The sequence below is a fragment of the Callorhinchus milii genome, unplaced genomic scaffold (assembly GCF_018977255.1).
Source record: "Callorhinchus milii isolate IMCB2004 unplaced genomic scaffold, IMCB_Cmil_1.0 Scaffold9, whole genome shotgun sequence".
Lineage (NCBI taxonomy): Eukaryota > Metazoa > Chordata > Chondrichthyes > Chimaeriformes > Callorhinchidae > Callorhinchus > Callorhinchus milii.
Window position 1 is genome coordinate 6,317,831 of NW_024704750.1, and position 18,283 is coordinate 6,336,113.

Here is an 18,283-nt window from a genome sequence, read left to right on the forward strand (position 1 = left end):
CTCGGTTGCAACAGCCATTTGCGGTAGGTTATTCCACAACCTTCTATGTTAAAAAAATCATTGTTACCTCTCAAATCTAACCAAAGATTGATTCGGTTATTGTGGAATCCTGTAGCTCAGTGGTTAGAGCACTCGCCTCGCAAACGAGAGACCTGGGCAAGTTTCCTTACTTCACACGCCTGATAATAACCCCTCAAGAAAAGNAAAAAAATAATAAATTGGTCACTTCAATGCACGACTATTTGTGGGACGTTGCTGTGCGCAATTGGCTGCTGTGTTTTGCCTACAAATATATAGTCAATTCACTTTACAGTATATTCTGTGGAACGCTTTGAGATGTCTAGGAAGACGTGAAAAGCGCAATATCAAAAGCAAGGATTATTATGTTTATTATTAGTCACTTGGACTTTCAAATTTGCTAGTCTTTATGTTTCTGTCATAAACATTGTTCTTTACTTATGCTTTACATTGTTGTTATGAGCAGTAGAGTTATTAATCAGCTTTCAGTACAAAGATTTCTAATTCTAGCTGTGTACAATCCTTCGATAAATAATTTGTCTACGTAATGCATCAAGATAGTAATCGCATGTGTCTCAACAAGGTTATTAGTTTTGAATGTCTGTTTGTACATTATGTTAACTCTTTGAGTCAAGTGGGTTTATTCAGTTTAAAATACATAAAATGAACCCCTCGGAGGGAACCAAATTCTGGCAGGTCATAAATATGCTGCATAAAGAGCTGTCTCTCTATGCCTATTCTACTACAAACCATTAACCAGTTTTAAGCTTTCATTGACACCGTCAATTCAGACCTAGAGTGAGCACACTTAGCAAGGTTGTATGCAGAGCTGTCTAGATCACCAGCCTGTACATGGAGGTGATGACAGATTGATTGATTGGTGATAATGAAGGTACTTTTGGGGGTTTCAGAGTTAATGGAATGTGACCCACGAGCATTAAAAACCTTTTCAGAAAAAAACTCCCCACACAGGAATCGTTTGTTTCATGTTAAGTTGGATTCTAGTATTATTTAGATCTAATTTAGCAGTGAAAGTATCTGAAATATTCATTTGTAATAGATTAATACAGAATTCATTGTAAAAGTGATGTTTACTTGACTTCATTTAGGGTAATGTTGAGCATTTTGTTTCGCCAACTGTATCATTTGAAGCTTGTACACCTTCCAGTCCTCTCTGAAATATTTATTTGGTGAGATGGTAACATCAGGGTACAATAAATGCCTATGTTTAATTCAGCCATGGAGGCCTAATAGTATAAAAAGTATAAGAACAAGCAGCAAATCTAAACCACCAACAATTTTCCTGCCAATTTTAATGACACTGAACCACTTAAGTGATGCTGGCGGTATCATCAACTGCCTTAAAAGCCCTCAACCGGTCCTTTCAGCATTCTCTTCCAATCTTGTTCATGTTTTGTGTTCCCCCACCTCACCCCACCCCCCCACCACCCTTGTCTGCCACGTGCTGATAATGTTCCAGCTCCCTTTTCCTGCCGCGTCTAGCCTGTGTGGTTGACTCATGTTTCTCGCCGCCTATCTCCTCAGCACTCATGCTGTGCTGCGTGTTTGGATCTGTGCCGACTTCTGACTTTGCTTACATACTGGAAATTAAGAATTAAGATGTTAGACGCTTTGCATGATAATTCTTTGACATCTTAGCAGCAGATGCCTAGGTCTTCTGTTGTCGCTATGACTTTTATAGTCGGGACTTTGTCTGAACAAGCGTTTTACCCCTCGGTAGCAAATTAACACAATGTTAAGATTTATCACATTGAGGTAATTCCCCCCCACACACCATTATCAATTGCAATATCCACAAACCTGGGCTTCAGGCCTCTTACTCATGGCCTTTGAGTTCTGGTTAGTGGGCTACCAGCTCTTGTATTTTTTAGTAAGATGCACAATCAAAATCCCTGGACCAGCTTGATTGAGAATGGTGTCAGAGGGGAGGGGGAAGGTTTTATCTCCATAAGATCTCTGAGGAATTTAACCCCATTTTGCCTTACGATTGTATGAATCTATAAAACTTTATGACATGTCTTCTTGGAGCAATGGGTGATACTTTCACGTCTAGGGATCTGAGTTTGAATCTAACCATGGGATGACTGCAATTTCTCTCTATTCGCTTTAAATGACCTATAGCAAATTGAGTTTAGACAGTCATAACCTAGTTCTTAGTCCTTGTGTGCCTTTCAGCAAAGTAGTTTGCATGAAATTGGTAATCAGAGTAGTTAAAAAGCTACATAGTTGGTACATGACACTATAATAGTAACATGTTTCCATTATGAAACCAAGCTCACTTTTAACATATAAAGTATTAATACTTGTCAGATTAATTTAACACTGATTTATATTTATCAAATCAGTACACAGGAAGTTACTGTTTTTTTAATTTATTGATCAAGCTACCAGATTTAGTGTCGAGTTAAATCACTACTGTAGAAATGTTTACTGTGCTGCTGTAGTAATTCTTAGACACTTCAGTCTGAATGGAGTTTGAAGGAGAATAATCTAGGGGAAGGCTTTCTTAGACAGTAAAGACTTATGACTTATAAGTCAGCGCCATGTAATGTACATGCTTATTTGTGCTAAAGTTCAGATTTTGATGCTATTAAGCATGATGCTCCTAGGTATCGTAAACAAAGGAAGTGTGAGACTATATTTTATTGAACCTCTATCAGCACTGAGACCATGTGATTTGTTGTTCAAGTGTGTGCCTTTTTCAATAGTTAAACTAGATAATTTATCTTTCGATGAACTCAAATTCTGAAGGGAATATCCATCATTCTTATTGTTTTCATAAATCAGTTTGTGGATTAATGCTGTAGGCACAGATTTGTGGATATATAAGTGAGGCTATTGCTACAATGTACAGATATGTGGTTGTCAGGGTTTTACTGTAAGACCTATTCTCCCCACCATTGTAGGATATACCTACTGTGGAATAGCCTGCTGTTAGTCACTGCCCAGGCTCATATGTGAAGAATAGCCTCTCGGAATGGGGTAGTGGAGGGTGAACTGTATGTGTTGAGTGTACTCTTCACCATGATAGATTGCCTTCAGCAAAGGGAAGCGAAAACCAGGGAAAACTAGAACTTACAGGCTTTGTTTCTACGCGACAGAATTTAAATCGGGTTTCTTCAAATACAGCGTTTTTCCCTCAAGTTGCAAAAGTACTCCAGGGTCACTAGCTCACCCTGTTGTGTAAATGGAATGGACACTCCTATTATAGTGATATTACCACCTGCTTAGAGTGGTTTTCTAAGTGCTAATCTTCAGTCATTTAACCGATTAATGATAAAACTGGAAGGTTTCCGAATGTTAACAATAATGACAGCCAGAAATGGTAGTGGTTTGACATAGTTGGTCAGTCTTTGGCGACAGAGATTCCCAGATTCAACACTTATTTCCTGTGTCACAAACGGGACATTGAAATTGTCCATTTACAGCATTACTATGTTGCTGTCTCTGAATGCTTAGTGGGCCTGTTGCTTTATAAGTCTGATGCTAATGGAACAAACAAATTCTTTATGAAACCCAGAAAAAGCACAGTACTGAGGATCTTTTTCCTCTTGTGATTGCAAATCAGCTTGTCATGAGGAAGGAGATGAACAGGAGGTGGGACACACAGGCACAGGACTCTCGGGAGAAAGACTATATCCAACGCAAAGGCTCTGTAGGGCCAGAATGTCATATCTGGGGCTGATGAAGGGGTAATATTATCGGGAGGTTGGAGCTCTCCAGGGAAGCAATTACTGAACTATGGCAAATGGTAACAGAGGAAAGGAGGGTCTCCTCTGTGACTAGAATGGTTTTGCCTATGGCTGTGAAGGTCACAGCTGCTGTGAATGTTTTTGGCACTGTATCATTCCAATTACCTGGAGGGCATGTCTAAGGCATGAGCCAGAGAAGTATGTCTACCTGCATTTAAGACATGACTGATGCGTGATTCTGTAGCAGTAGATTTATTTATTTCCATAGTGTTATAGAGAAACCATTGCAGAGCTAGCTGCAGTTTTTCAACTATTGTCGCTTGTCTCCAGGTCTCAGGCACCAATAACAACACACAGGTGGAGATTGGGACATGGCCTTACATCAACCTCAAAGGCTTTCATTCTGTAAAGTACAGGTGGTCACTGACGCACAGTAAAGGATCCTTTATGTCCGTATGAAATTCCCAGGATTAACACAATACTATTTTCCTTAGACAGTTCTCTTTCGTTGAATTTTATTCCCCATTTGAAGATTTTAAAAATAAGTATAGTTTTGGAAAACCCGAGTCACTATTTCAAAGATGCATATCAAGAAAAGTTGATTTCTTTAGCTGAATATCACGTGAAGTAATTTGTTAAGATATCTTCCTAATCTGATGCATTTAAAGTATAGGACAAAGCTTCAATGAACACATTCTTAAATATTTCTTCTGTGCTTCACATGGAATTGCTTTGGTGCTTACAGCAAAATAACAACAAGATTACATTTGTATAACGCCTTTCATGTCGGGAGGACGTCCCAAGGTGCTGGAAAATGAAAATGATGGCACCAGAGAGTTGACCTTCTTTGGTTCGTCTTTCGAATTATACAAGCACAGAAAAGTGTTTGAATGTTACAAATGAAGAACAATTTAAACTGAAAAAAATTCAGACCAATGTTGCTTTCCTGATGGGATGCATTGTTATTAAACTGGTCAATTGGCTATACGTGAGAGAGGCCTCAAAATGGTCACGTTGGGTGAATAGTCTTACTGCCTGGTATAATGGACTAAATCTGCAGTAAGATTCATTGCCTTTATAAAAGGAAGATGTACCTTGCTCCAACACACCCAAGATCCATTGCAGATTACTGGCTGTATATTGGTTATATAGAATACGTGACAAAGTGAATGTCTAAGCGAAACAGGGTTACTGGGCTGAGTAGCCTTGTTTTCTTCCATATTTTTGTATTTTCTTAAAATAAAGGTTTACTTAGCAATTGCTTTTATATTTGCCTGGCTAACCCTCCTGCAGCCACACCTCCTGCTATTTCTCCTTTCTTGCTCCAGACTATCTGTCTGTCTTGGGGAAGGTTGCCCTCTAGGGGAAGGGCTAATGCGGATATTCATGCATTGGATTTTAATAAGCATCTCCAATGTTAAAAGTTTGATGTTCAAACATTCCAGGTAAAAGAGCAGTTAACTTTGCATTTTAAAATAAAATTGCAGTAGTAAAGAATCTCTTTCCTTCTCTCCCATCTATGCCACTGTTCATAACTTTTGAGTGTGGCAGAGCTTCCTATCGCTTTACAGGAAAGGATGCAATCAGTTTACACTCTGTCTTGTGCATTTCAGGTATTCTTTGCCTATTTCTTAATTGATTGTGATAGACATAATGGAAGGGGGTGGGGGTGAAGTGAGCAAAGTGTCAGATGGAGATAAATTGCTACAGAATGCAGGAAAAAAATGAATCAGACAGGAATAAAGAAGAAGTTTGATTCTTGAGTTCTGTGTTGAAACCCATGGAATCCCGCTCTCTGTATCTTTCTCAAAAGTTTCCAGTTCTTGGGAAGTGGTTGCCAACTAAACTGATGAAATACTGTACAGGGATGTATCTCACTTGTATTGTATACAGTTATTTTAATTTTAAATAGAGCAATGGTAAGACCACATCTACAATATTGAGGCATTCTATCGTCAAAAGAATGTAGTTCAGAAAGGAGCAATAAGATTATGAGGAATAGACCTCGTCATTTATGAGCAATAACAACAAATTATATTTGTATAACGCCTTTCACGTCAGGAGGATATCCCAAAGCACTGGACAAGTTAGGGATGCACACCCGAGCTGGTGGTTGGGATCAGGAGGGGTGGAGGGCGAGGAGGGGAGGGGTAGGAGGGTGACCGAACGCACAGTTGAAGAGGAGGATCTTGAAGGAGGCAATGAGCAGAAATGATTAGATGACCTCACTTGTTTTCGTCTGAGTAAACCAGACCTTGAACCATGATCTAGATCCTCAATATCTGAACTGCTACCAGTAGTAGAGTGATTTGAACTTGGAAGTGGGATTCCCAATCTCTCTTGTCAAGGATTCAGACAAACTGGTTTTAATGTTATAAAAGAGTCAGTCCATTGGATGCCGAAGAACTTTCAAGCAATCATTTTTGAGTAGAAGCTGAATCGATTTGCATTGCTTGCAATAGTGCGAGATGTCATGGTAATGCCCAAACCACCTTCTCAAAGTGGTCTCGGCAGCCAGCCTTCCAACACAAATCACTTCACAATTTTTTATGGATTTTTTTTGTGTGTGGTGCAACATGGTACTTTTGCTGCTTAAAACCCAGTATGATCCGGGCAAAAAAAAACTGCACAAAGCCTAGATGTAGCTGAAAGCAGAACTACACAGGTTTAAAACTAAATAAGACTCAAATGAGATGCGAGGATTAGAAGATGTTATTTTCCTCCACAGAACAAGGAATTTGGAATAAATATCCAGCTGGTTGGAACAGGATTGAAAATTGTGGGAATAAACAGGTGTTATGTACAAGGTGACATGACGTGTATGGAGATATCATTGTGTATTTGACATTCACGTGGAACTCTACTGGAGCCCACAATGAACACTGGGCCTTCAGCTACATAATGGTGATGAGTGATGGTAAATAGACTGCGATCAAGGATGCCTGACATTCCATTGCAGCTCTTAACCTCTGCCACTGTTATTTAGCTATGAATACTTGGTAAGCACTGTGACCGTGTTGAGAAATGCTTTGGTCAAGCGTAAGCTACTTGTGCATCTATAGTAATGAGATGGAGCCACGGGTTGGAGCATTTGCAAAGTAAAGAGAGCCGCTACACTGAACTCAGCGCCTGCTCTGGGGGCTGCACTCTGTCTAACCATCGCCCTCATGGCCCGAACCCAGCATGAGCAATGATTTTGCTGGGTCGTGCTCCTCAAGAGTTAAATCTCTCTGCACTACCAACTATCCTTGCCGTGCTGCATTTCCTTGTTTCACTGAGAAGCTATAAGCATGGCGTGACTTGTTCTCATCTTCACAAGTCTATGGGAGATGGCACCCCGCCGTTAATAGCTTCAAATTCTTACCCTCTCAGAATATGTTGGTGTAACTTTATAGAGGATATAGGGATCTTTGCATGGCTAGAGCCATGGTGCCGCTGTGCAATTTCAAGGGCTTGTAAAGTAGATTAGTGGGACTTCTAAGTGAGAATTGCGTTGTGAATTTTGTTAGCAGGAATCTACTAGCAGCTGTGTGCATTTCCTGTAAATTCACACCCATTTGCAGGCCAGTTGCTAATGCCCACAGAAGTGGAAAATGTAAAGGGAGTTTACTTCACAGCAGGCAGACGGTGGGAAGAACTCGATCCGTGAAATGTGGTCTAGAACAGAGCAGAGCACTTCAGAAGTTTCATTACCAAAGAGGCATACGACTTGGTTTTACACAGCATCATGAGGTTCAGCATCAAAGTAGTTTTACCCTGGAAAACAGTGAACAAACCTATGCTTCACAGGAGGAACTTATCTCTAACTGTGTGGATTATTCGGTAAACTTCCACTGGCTTCAAACCTAAACGGAACGTAATGATGTTTTGGCTGAAATGCAAGAACTTCATCTCAGTTTATATGAATGACTAAATTAACACCATCTATAAAGTCCGAACCAATGTATAATATAAAATAAATACGTAAGACAGGCAAACTTGGTGAATAATTTAATAATAATTATGACAATATAAACTCTCTTGTAAGTATGTATGCGATGCCTGCTAACCTTATAGGATATGCCTTGTTGGCACTATAGATAACACAGACATTTGTACTTTACTAACGGTAGGTAGTTGACTACATAGAGATAGAATGTTTCTTGTGCTACCTGGTTACTTTCCTTCATATATAAAAATACTATTCGTTCAGTGTTGGAATATACTGATAAGTTGTTGTGGAGTTTATTTGCAAATTGAGTGAATGAATATTTTGCAAGTGATGTGACCTTGCCAAGGCAAGCTTTGGTCAAGGACATGCTACTTATACTCCTATTGTTGTGGTTTATCCTTGTTTACTGTATGTTGCTTTGAATATGATGCCGCGTGGATGGTATAAAACCTTCTCTCAGCTGTCCCAGTGATCCCTCTGTGGATCATAATTGTCATGGGGGCACAAGATGAGAGCCTTAGGTTGGTCCGCTTCCATGTGAGGCATTAGTTTCGGTGGCAGCTTTACAACAGAGAAGGATTTAATCTCCTTCTAAACCGTACACCAGCCTACACAGGGGGGTGACTCTTGAGTGTTTTTGCACTGATATGCTGCAATATCTCTGCGCTATGGAAAAAGTAATGACAGCACAGAGCTTTGGGACCTTGAAAGCTGAACATCCATGAAACAAGTTTAAAGGGATTGCTATTGCTAAAAGAAAAAAATAAATTAACTAACGGTAAAGAATAGGCAGTTGCCTTTGAATCATCTCCTCAGTTATGAGCATCTTCACACCTCAGAAGGTAGCTATGAACTAAGGGAGTGTGACTGATGGGCAGCAGATTTGCAGGCACTGCCACAACAGTCTAGTCTAGCTCAGAGACATTTAAAATTTGGTCACTCAGACCTGGCACTTCGGGAAACCCAAGCGCATTCTTAAAACAAGCTCTTTGTTAATGAACTTGGCTGATTATTCATTGTTGAGGGCAGGGGTTAGACTATCAGTCGTTTATCAGTACATATTGAGTTGTTATAGATGTAGCATAGGCTTATTTTTTCCTGTGATGAGATTTTGCAAAACACAACAAAAAAGAACTTTGAAAACTATTAAGACGTTTTTAATAAAGCAGATTGCTAAAGCGGATTGAGCATTAAGACATCGATAATGCAGTTAGCCTTGTTGATGTATGGCTAATTATAAGGGTAAGTAGACGGGTAGTTATCAATTACACTACCAAGCCTGCAGTTTATTTTTGATAATTATTTTCATGCTGCTTTTTGTGGGTATGGCAATGCATGTGATTTATTAATCAATGATGTTGTGTGAGCATAACCTAGTGTTTCGAAGAGATTCTAATTTCCTCGTCAAGGCCGTTACGGAGTTAGTAAGGGTGAATTGCAATTAGTTTTAGATGGCTAAGGATTGTGTGTCTCTTTATTTTCTTCAGGACCCGGGATTTTCAGCTTTCATTTTTGACAAGCTTCAAGTGCCTGACTCTTCAAAGAGAGGTCGAAATGAAAGTGAGAGCAGATGTGAGGTTTGTGCCACACACCTCAATCAGCTGAAAAAGGAAGCGATTCAGATGGTCCATACACTCAGCCAAGCCTCCACTCAGGAACAGTCTGATCCACTGTCTGATCTTGCAGTGGGCAGTGTTTCACCAAAACGTGATTCCCAAAATATGGTCACCCTTTCGTCACAAAGGGATTGGCCTCTGATCGCAGGACAAGCAAGCAGACAGCCTGGAAAATCAGGAAATATAATCTCTGGTACGGAGCGAAGGAAGGGAGTTGGTTGGCCTCAGGGTACAGGCAACCTTTCAAAATCCAGCATTCAAGTAACTGTTGGTCCCAGTGGCCTAAGCAGTGCTCTGAGCTCAGTCACCATTCAGGCACAGCAGTACCTTGAGGGCATGTGGAATATTTCTAGAGTCAACAACTTTCTTCCGAATGCTTATCTGGTGAGTACTCATTACATTGCAAAAAGTAAACAATAACCGAAGACTCACAACTCTCAATATCGTTTTGAGCATGTTACATTTCCATCACATTTTTGTCAGTCTTTTCAGTTTGCTCATATATTATATGATCTGAAAACAGGTAACTGTTGCACATGTTTTTCACTCTGTTTCGGAAAGCTACAGCGTGTAGTTAATTCTTTGTTGCTGCAATCATTGGGATTGCATTTTGAAGTGTAAATGTAATCATAATTTTAGCGTAGCTTATGATTATCATAATCTTAGTCAATTTATTTTCTCACCGATTTTCTATTCCTTGTCCCTTGTTGCCCTAAATGTGGTAACTCATGCTGGGATATAATTTTGTGGTCTTGAGCAACATCCTGGCAGCTCCCACAAGTGCCTTGGACATTCAGTGTGTTTAGTATCTGACGGTGGGTGCTTTCACAGCTGAGCCAAATCCTATCTTCTTTTTCTCCTGTTGTGCTCCCACACAAACACTTCAGCGGGGGCAGTTCAGAAATCAGAAGGGAAACTCTGGCCAGGCTATCGCCAACCTAGCGCAAGGTGCTACAGCACTCTGAAAATCTCCCTGACTGAGAATAGCCCAGCTAATTTAGTACCAGGAATTGGACCTGGGACCTTCCTAATGTGTATGGTTGAGTAAGGCACCTCGGGGTGCATTGACCTACAGAGGCATGGGTCGAAGTTTAAACAGTATCTGTGTACTCATTTTTTAGTCGGTCGCACACATAATACAATGCATTAGAGGTACATAAAACCACCCAGCCTTGCACATGTATAACAAAGCAGCTACAGTATGTGTAAACTACACTGCGCCAGTGTTCAATGAATCAAACGGGAAGAAAACACACTAATTAGAAAGAAGAAGAGATCAAAAGATAATCGAGAGAGTGCATACCCTGGTTCGTGGGGAAGGAGAGAGGATAAATGTGTAGCGTAACATTGCTGATTGAGGTTATTTGTTGATCAGTTACCTCCTGTGTGGCTTGGTCAATTCTTGCATTAGGAAAATGAAGTCACTCAGCTGGGGTATATAATCGGACTTATCTGTGGGGTGGAGGAGAGAGAAAGGCAGGGCTTTAAAATGGGTCCTATTGAAAGCTGAGCACATATCATTCTCCAGCAGTATCGTCTCCCAGTGGACATGAAACACTGAATAGGGGGGACTTCTGCTATTAAGAGTGGCACACATGTTGTGGCAGTAAACATCATGAATTGGGCAGATTAGCGTGCACTGGCACTGTAGCATTGCTTACTTTAAACAAAGGAATTGTTTTATGCCTTCGATGGATTATTTATCTTATTATGTTTAAAATATACTGTATATAGAATGGAATGAGAAGGATAACACTTACCGCCTGACATCTTAATGCTGCACTGCTCTGTGCTGAAGCATAAAATTCTCTGATTTAAATTGTACATCATGAAGAGTACACAGAGGATGATCTCTCCCAATGTGTCATATCTGTGCAGGTGGATTAATGGAATTGCTCGAGTTACACTGGATACTTCACACCACCTTTATGTCCACGTAGGCAAAAATTTGTTTTACTATATTATTTTTCTATACAATATTAAAGTGAGGGTGACACCACACAGCAGAGAATTCAGTGGTGGCACATGTTTTACGGTATGCAGAGGAGTTAGGGTAAATGTGATGCTTAAGTGTTTTGCCATCTTATATGGATTTGTATTTGAATTGGGAGTCAGTGTGTAACCATGATTTACACTCATTTACGCTGATACCAATTTGAAGTGCATCAATCAGACCAAATGTACTGTATTTCAGAGTCTTGTCCAGCTTTGAAATACAGTCTTAACCATTGGTACAAATTTATCATGGATAATATTTGCACAAGATTTGAAGGAACGTGTCAGTCTAAAAAACAGTTTTAGTGCATGAAGTGATATTAAAACAAATAAAAGTGAAACACGAATAAGCCAGGTAGCATCTGTCAGGGTCCAATTCAATTCGCACTGTTATTAGTAGACTGCGCTGAATTATTATTGCAATAAAGAAAGTTTGAATTACTGCAGTCCCCTACTGTCACACGGGAAGTAGCATATGTTAGTTTTTAATTGCTTTTTCCTGCATGTAAATTTTGATGAGGGTTTTGTTGCATTTCAAAGATCAGTTGCATCCATCTACTTAGATTTGTAATTATTAAAGTTCTTGTAGATAAGATTAATAAGAGCTAAAGTATACGTTTCTTGGCTACACTTTTCTGGATTGTTTAGACTATAAGCTAACTTATAAATCAGGAGATCAGCTAACTCAGCACAGACCATAGATCAAAACCAGAGCCTTTCCGGTCTCCACAACTCTGTTTCTCTGTAGGCAGTGAAACCAACTTAGTCATGAAGTCATTTAGTTTTATAGTTGTTCGAATCAAGAAAATTTAAAGGTATTGTCATTAGAACAACACTGTAAATGACTCACTATAAACCAGGTCGCCTTTAACTTGGTTGGATTGTGAACTCTGGCTTTCCCTTACCTAAAATTTCCAAATCTTAACATTGCTCCATCCAAACCATTTGTATCATCGTCTGAAATCCCTTTGCCCTGCTCCAAACCAGGATGTTGCAACAACAAGATCTGAGGCGCGATGACAGGTTTTGAAGCACAACAACCCAATTTCGATGGGGTTTCACTCAACTCTTATTCCTGCTCATTGTTGATGTAAAACCTAGAACTGGAGTAATATTAGGTGATTATGCAGTTCATGTAGACTTAGTCCACTGTGGACCATAAATGGTAGGGCTCGCTGTGCCTTATGAAGTGATCATTATTTGTTCATTTTTACTTAATTTTGATGGAGCTTTAAATAATATTAATAATAATAATCCTTGCATTTGATATAGCGCTTTTTACGTCGGGAGGACGTCCCAAAGCGCTTCACAGAACACACTGTAAAGTGAATTGACTGTATATTTGTGGGCGAACGCGGCAGCCAATTGCGCACAGCAATGTCCCACAAACAGTCGTAGATTGAAAATGACCAATTTAATTATTGTTTTTTTTTTGGAGGGATTATTATTAGGCGTGCTTATCAGGACTCTGTTTTAAGCTTGTTCTTACCTTCTTCTGAAATATGAATGGGGAAGAGTGATGGTGGTAGTATGGTACCTGGTCACATGATAGGCATCTCTAATGTCGAAAATATTATTGTGAACAATAGGTATCAAACTGGTGTTATGACAGCTGCTTCCGAGGCAATGTCAGTTTGGGCTTTAAACACATGGTATAACCAATGCACAGACATTTAAAATGTAACAGGGTGTTTCAACACAACAAATAAGGTTTACTTTACGTTGAGATTCAGCGAGGCAAGTTAACTTGGCCACAAGAACATTACGCAGCAGCTTTGTATTTGCCTTAATCTCTTTTCTTCCTGGAAATTTTCATAAAATTCAATTCAGAGGGAACTGAATCAAGTTTGTATAATAAGGTTTCTGTTTTAAGGTATTTACCGGTTGATGGAATCATTACTTTAAATGATTTCTGGTCCTTGAACTCATCTAGATTGCTTCAGTATTACATTTGTGTGACGTAATTTTTTTATTTTTCTTGTTTTCTATTGATTTAAATCCAGCACTGCATCCAGTAATTGATATTTAATTTGTATTTAGTGGTCTGAGTCAATGCGAGAGTATTGGTTGCATAAAGAACAATTTGATTTCGACATGAGGTAATGCAAGTTGAGGTAATAATGGTTACAGTATATTACATTAGGCAATCGGAACTCGTAAAAATATAGCCAACTGCGTGCCAAAGAATCATCAGTGTATGATAACATATGTTTTGCTCTTCAGACAGCAAATTCTACTGAGAACAATAGTTCATCACAACCCAATGCTACATACAGTAGAGCTTCCAGCAGTGTAAATCCGAACCAGCCACATCAGAATGTTCCATGCAGTTTCAATCATGTTTATTTTCCTGCCCAATTACAATCCCAAAATGTCCCATTGCTGTGATTTCATCGGTGTAATGTTACATTCAGAACTCTGTAGCTAGGAGATATTAGAGTAGAAAACTGTATTATACAGCTAAATGAACTGTTAAGTGCACAAGAATGATCCACAATAACAGACTTTTAACTGGTGAGGAGGAAGACTGAATTTAGGGACTTGACAATTTTACCACTTCTTTGCATGTTTTGTGTTCAGTGAACCCAACACACTGGCTTGACAATTCCCTGATATGCACCTTAAAATGTGTTACTCAAATTACATGTGGTCTTTAATAAAACCATGTTAATATGCTGATATGCTGGCATTCGCCCACAAAATACAGTCACTCAACTTCACAGAATATCCTGTGAAAGCACTTTGAGATGTCCTATCGATGTGAATGGTGCTGGATCAAATAAAAAACATGTAGGGTTTATAATTGAAGGGGAAATTTGCTGAAAAAGAATATCCTTGTTCTCATAGCAGCTTAGTTTAGTTTTAAACTAAAAATAGTTGGACAGAAGACTTCTGATGAGCCCATTAGCAATTCTAATACAACATTTATTCTGTACACTGATGTCTTTTTATTGTTATTGCAATTCATCACAAAGCTAAAATCCATCCTGCAATAATCTAATATTGTAAAGCTGTGGCCTTATAATTCTAATTTCATGACTATATAAAAGGCAATTTTGATGTAACCTCTAATCATTGGTTGTAGTCTCGGTTATGATGGGTTGAGTGTCTGGAGTGTTATAATGATACCCTCAGCATTTCTCTATTACCTCTCTGGCACTCCTGGACATGATAAGTGATCCTTCTTGAACCTTTCTCTCTCTTGCGCAATCTTTCCTGCCTGGCTCCTTGTTAGTAATACCGCTGTGCTATGATTATTGCTTCTCTGAACTTTTGTTCTTCCCAAGCTTTGCATTCTTAAGTGTCTTGAGATGAAAACTCATTACACTGTCTCCTACTTTTTAACTCATTCATTCCCAGAACCTCAAGACTTTGGAACTCTTTACTCCCCCCTCCCTCCCTGTTCAGCATCACCTAATCTTTGCTTGTTGATTCATCTTAATGTATACAAATTCAAAACAGATTCATAGAAGTGTTCACAGGCCCATTTTGTCTGTGCCAAGTTTTCTTTGCTTAAACATTGCTCCAATTTTTCTTGCGTTTGCTACCATTATTTTGCTATTATTATCTAGAGCTTTGAATCAGTTCAAAGCTACGCCAAGTTTCTGCGAATGGGTACGACATCATTGGGCTGTAAATGCCAATGGGAGCCATGGAATTAGCCAGCACGAGCATTTTGCAGTACCAACAAGGCTGGGTCAGGGCTTATTGCAGGTACTTGTGCTGGTGAGGAAGGGTAGGAGGATTATTCTTGAACAGCATTCGATTCTTTTGTTTGTTTGGTGCTTCTTGCTTCCGCTATGAGATGCTGAGAGATGGCACTCTCAAACAGTTGAGAATTCTCACAGCATACATTGTCGAGTTATAAAATAAACCATCTACCGAAACGAGAACTGGCTTCTATTTTATTCTAAATTAAAACTTAGCAGTTTAAATTGATTCCTCAATAATAATTATACAATTTGGTTCTGCACTTTGGCTACATTCTTACTGACTAAAGTTAGAGAGTTAATTCGAAAGCAGGCGTGGCACTTTGTCCCTCAGTCAGCTCAGGGTAATTTGGAAACCATTTGCCTGCTCATACATTATTAAACTTACAGTATCATTGCATACAAATGACGGATTAGCAAAAAGGCAGATTTATCTTTTGTCATGGGTTTAATGCTGAGGAGACGGCTATAAAATGCAGGACTGAGCTCACTCAAGACTTTAAAGTTATATATACCTATTGTGACTAAACACCTGAACAAATCCCAAAAGTAGGTTGTCACAAGCTTGTTAAATTCCTCACTTCTGTAGTGTGTGCTCTCCATCAATGCAGTCAGGTGGGGAAGAATTATGGCTTATCATGTCCATGCCACTTAGCACACAGTAAAACACTTCCCCTTGCTTCCTTTGGCCTTTGGGTTAAATGTGGCAATAAAAAATTCATTGGTTCCTTAAGAAAACAGCAGTGAGTTGTCCATAACATTATTACTTCTGGTGACTATAACAAGTGTGATTTTCTTTAAACTCGAGAACCTATTGAGAGTGGATGATACAACTTTGTTAATTGCATAGAATAAAAGACCGACTAAAATTAAATTTTTAAAATGTCAAGGTTCTTTGAGAGGGTGAGATTAAGAATGTGAAAAGGATTTTGCTTAAACTGATCTTTTCTTGGTATTGATGTTTCTTTTTGTGAAACAAAATATTCGCCGGAAACGAAGAAAATCAAAGATTCAGACAAAATAAAATGACAGACTTTGTATCTTAATTACATGCTGTCATCTTATTTAAAAAGGCATGTTATTTGCCTTTTTTCCCTTCCCTTTCTTCACAGTTATGGAAAAGACGGTGTTCTTGTTCTAAGCAGTTCTTTTCAGGAGAAGTCTTATCTAGAAAACCTAAGGCATTACACTGAACAGTAAATGGAAATCCGGTGCTCTAACTTTATATATAGGCAAGTTCAATGACATTAGTCAAAGATGGTCTTAACAACACACAGATTTGTAGATTTACCTGTGTTGCATGATGCTTTATGTCTATCTGTGCTGCACATATAAGAAGCAACCATACAATAGGGGCGATTTTATGAAGGTCCATAAATTTACTGACTTCCGAAGAATCACCTCTATTATGTCCCAGTTTAGTGGCCTGGATTAGCACTGACAGTGGCCTGGAGATTACGCACACCTGGCAGAAGCTATGGGAATTCCAACCCAGAGACTTTAAAAAACGCTGACACCTTTCATTTAATTAGGCTGTATTTCAGGTTTAGCAGATGACTCTAGACATCATTTCCTTAAAACATGTGGCACACTTTTTATCTCTTGACTTTGATGGAGCGAATGGGACTGATGTATGATTTTACTTTAAATATGACTGCAATAGAAGTGCAAAGACACACACATATGTGATAATATGACATTCTTTAAAAGAAGTGAGTATTAACTGCTGTAGTATTTCTGGAAGTTTGAAAGGACCAGAGGGGATATGATCTGTAAAGGAGCCTCATTATCAAGAGGCTAAGATAAGAATAGTCACAGTGGTCCAGTAAAGCTGACAAGATGGCATTAATTGGTAGATTGGGAAACATTTCTGTGAATGAGCTACAAATTCAACGGGTCATGTGATTCTCTGAGGGCACAAAAAACAGCTCCTTAATCCCAAATGGTCAGCACTATAAAGCTATCTGCCTTAAGTATTGCTAGTCTACTTTTACATTTGTTCCTGAAAGGCTTCAAACAAGACCTAATATGTCAAACTTGTCTAAAACTTCACAAGTATGTGTTAATTGATTCAACTGATGAAAGGAAGATCTAAATTACATCAGAAGAAGTTTGAACATCTGAAGCTTTTATTCAAACTCGATATGATCTATGTTTATTTCCTTCAGTTGATACTGTGGTTCCTAGTACACTTTTGCCTATTCAAATCACAGAATAATCACACACGTTTTCAACCAAAACAAGCCCTATATTTTATGTTCATTAAAAATGACTAAACAAATCAGAAGAACTAGGAATTCTTGCAGCATAAGAGTCGATGATGATTTGTTTTCTCATATTGAGGATAGAAATATTACTTCGCATTCCATTTTTTTCGCTTGTTAATGCATTCCTTTACTTTAGTGATGACATTCATCCTGTAATCAGAATGTTTCCCTCACAAAATATACAGTCAATTCATTTTACAGTATATTCTGTGAAGCGCTTCGAAACATCTCAATGACGTGATAAGGCGCAGTATCAAATGCAAGGATTACTATTATTATAATCAATTTGCTGTGCTTGCATTGAAGAGTATGTTAATAAGACACTTAAAAAAACACTATTCAAAGTGCCTGCCACTCTGTGTCTCAGTGCATGTTACTTTGCCTGACATTTCAAAAAGAGTTTTGTTACACTGTGCTTGTAGCATTACATCAAATTTCTATTTTAGTTCTGTCTACTGTATCCAATTCTAAAAGATAGTAAGGCTGTCTCTTACCCAGGCTTGTAACCAAGCACGTTCGGAGACACCAGTCCTGTGGGAATACAATTTTATTTTCCTTTTAATATTTTAGCATATTTTAAACGGCAACCAATTCGCCAGTATTTAATGAAACTATAACTTCTTCAAAAAGAGAAAAGGAAAGTCTTTATTTCTAGGCAAAAACTGCTTCATTTATTACATTTGGGTGAGGTACTGTTCACATAGATAAAAAAAAATCCAGGGTGATGGTCTAGTGAGAAAGCATGTATGGCAGATATTCATAACAATAGGCAACACTGCAATGGGATGATAAAATATGTGACAATAATGGAAGTCGTTTTATATTTCTCCATTGCTTCATGGTTGTCAGGCTGGTTAACCGTGCATTACTCTGACCAAAGCCTCTTAGCTATACTCTTGCTTGTCTAGTGAATTCACGTTTGTAACCTCCAATACTGGACATTGTAGGACATGCTTGTCCACCTTAATTAACTTTGGTTGTCCTTGTTATGAAGGAGCTAACTTAACCAAGGAAGATTTCAAGTAAAATGCTT

The 18,283-nt window shown here is 38.7% G+C and overlaps 1 protein-coding gene across 1 annotated transcript in view; it reads left to right on the top strand.

Annotated features, from left to right (window-relative positions):
- Positions 1-18,283, top strand: part of kif26ab (kinesin family member 26Ab) — a 98,702-nt gene that overhangs the window by 34,879 nt on the left and 45,540 nt on the right. The window contains 1 exon segment of the mRNA XM_042338298.1: positions 9,150-9,662. Coding sequence (XP_042194232.1) covers positions 9,150-9,662 — 513 coding nt within the window.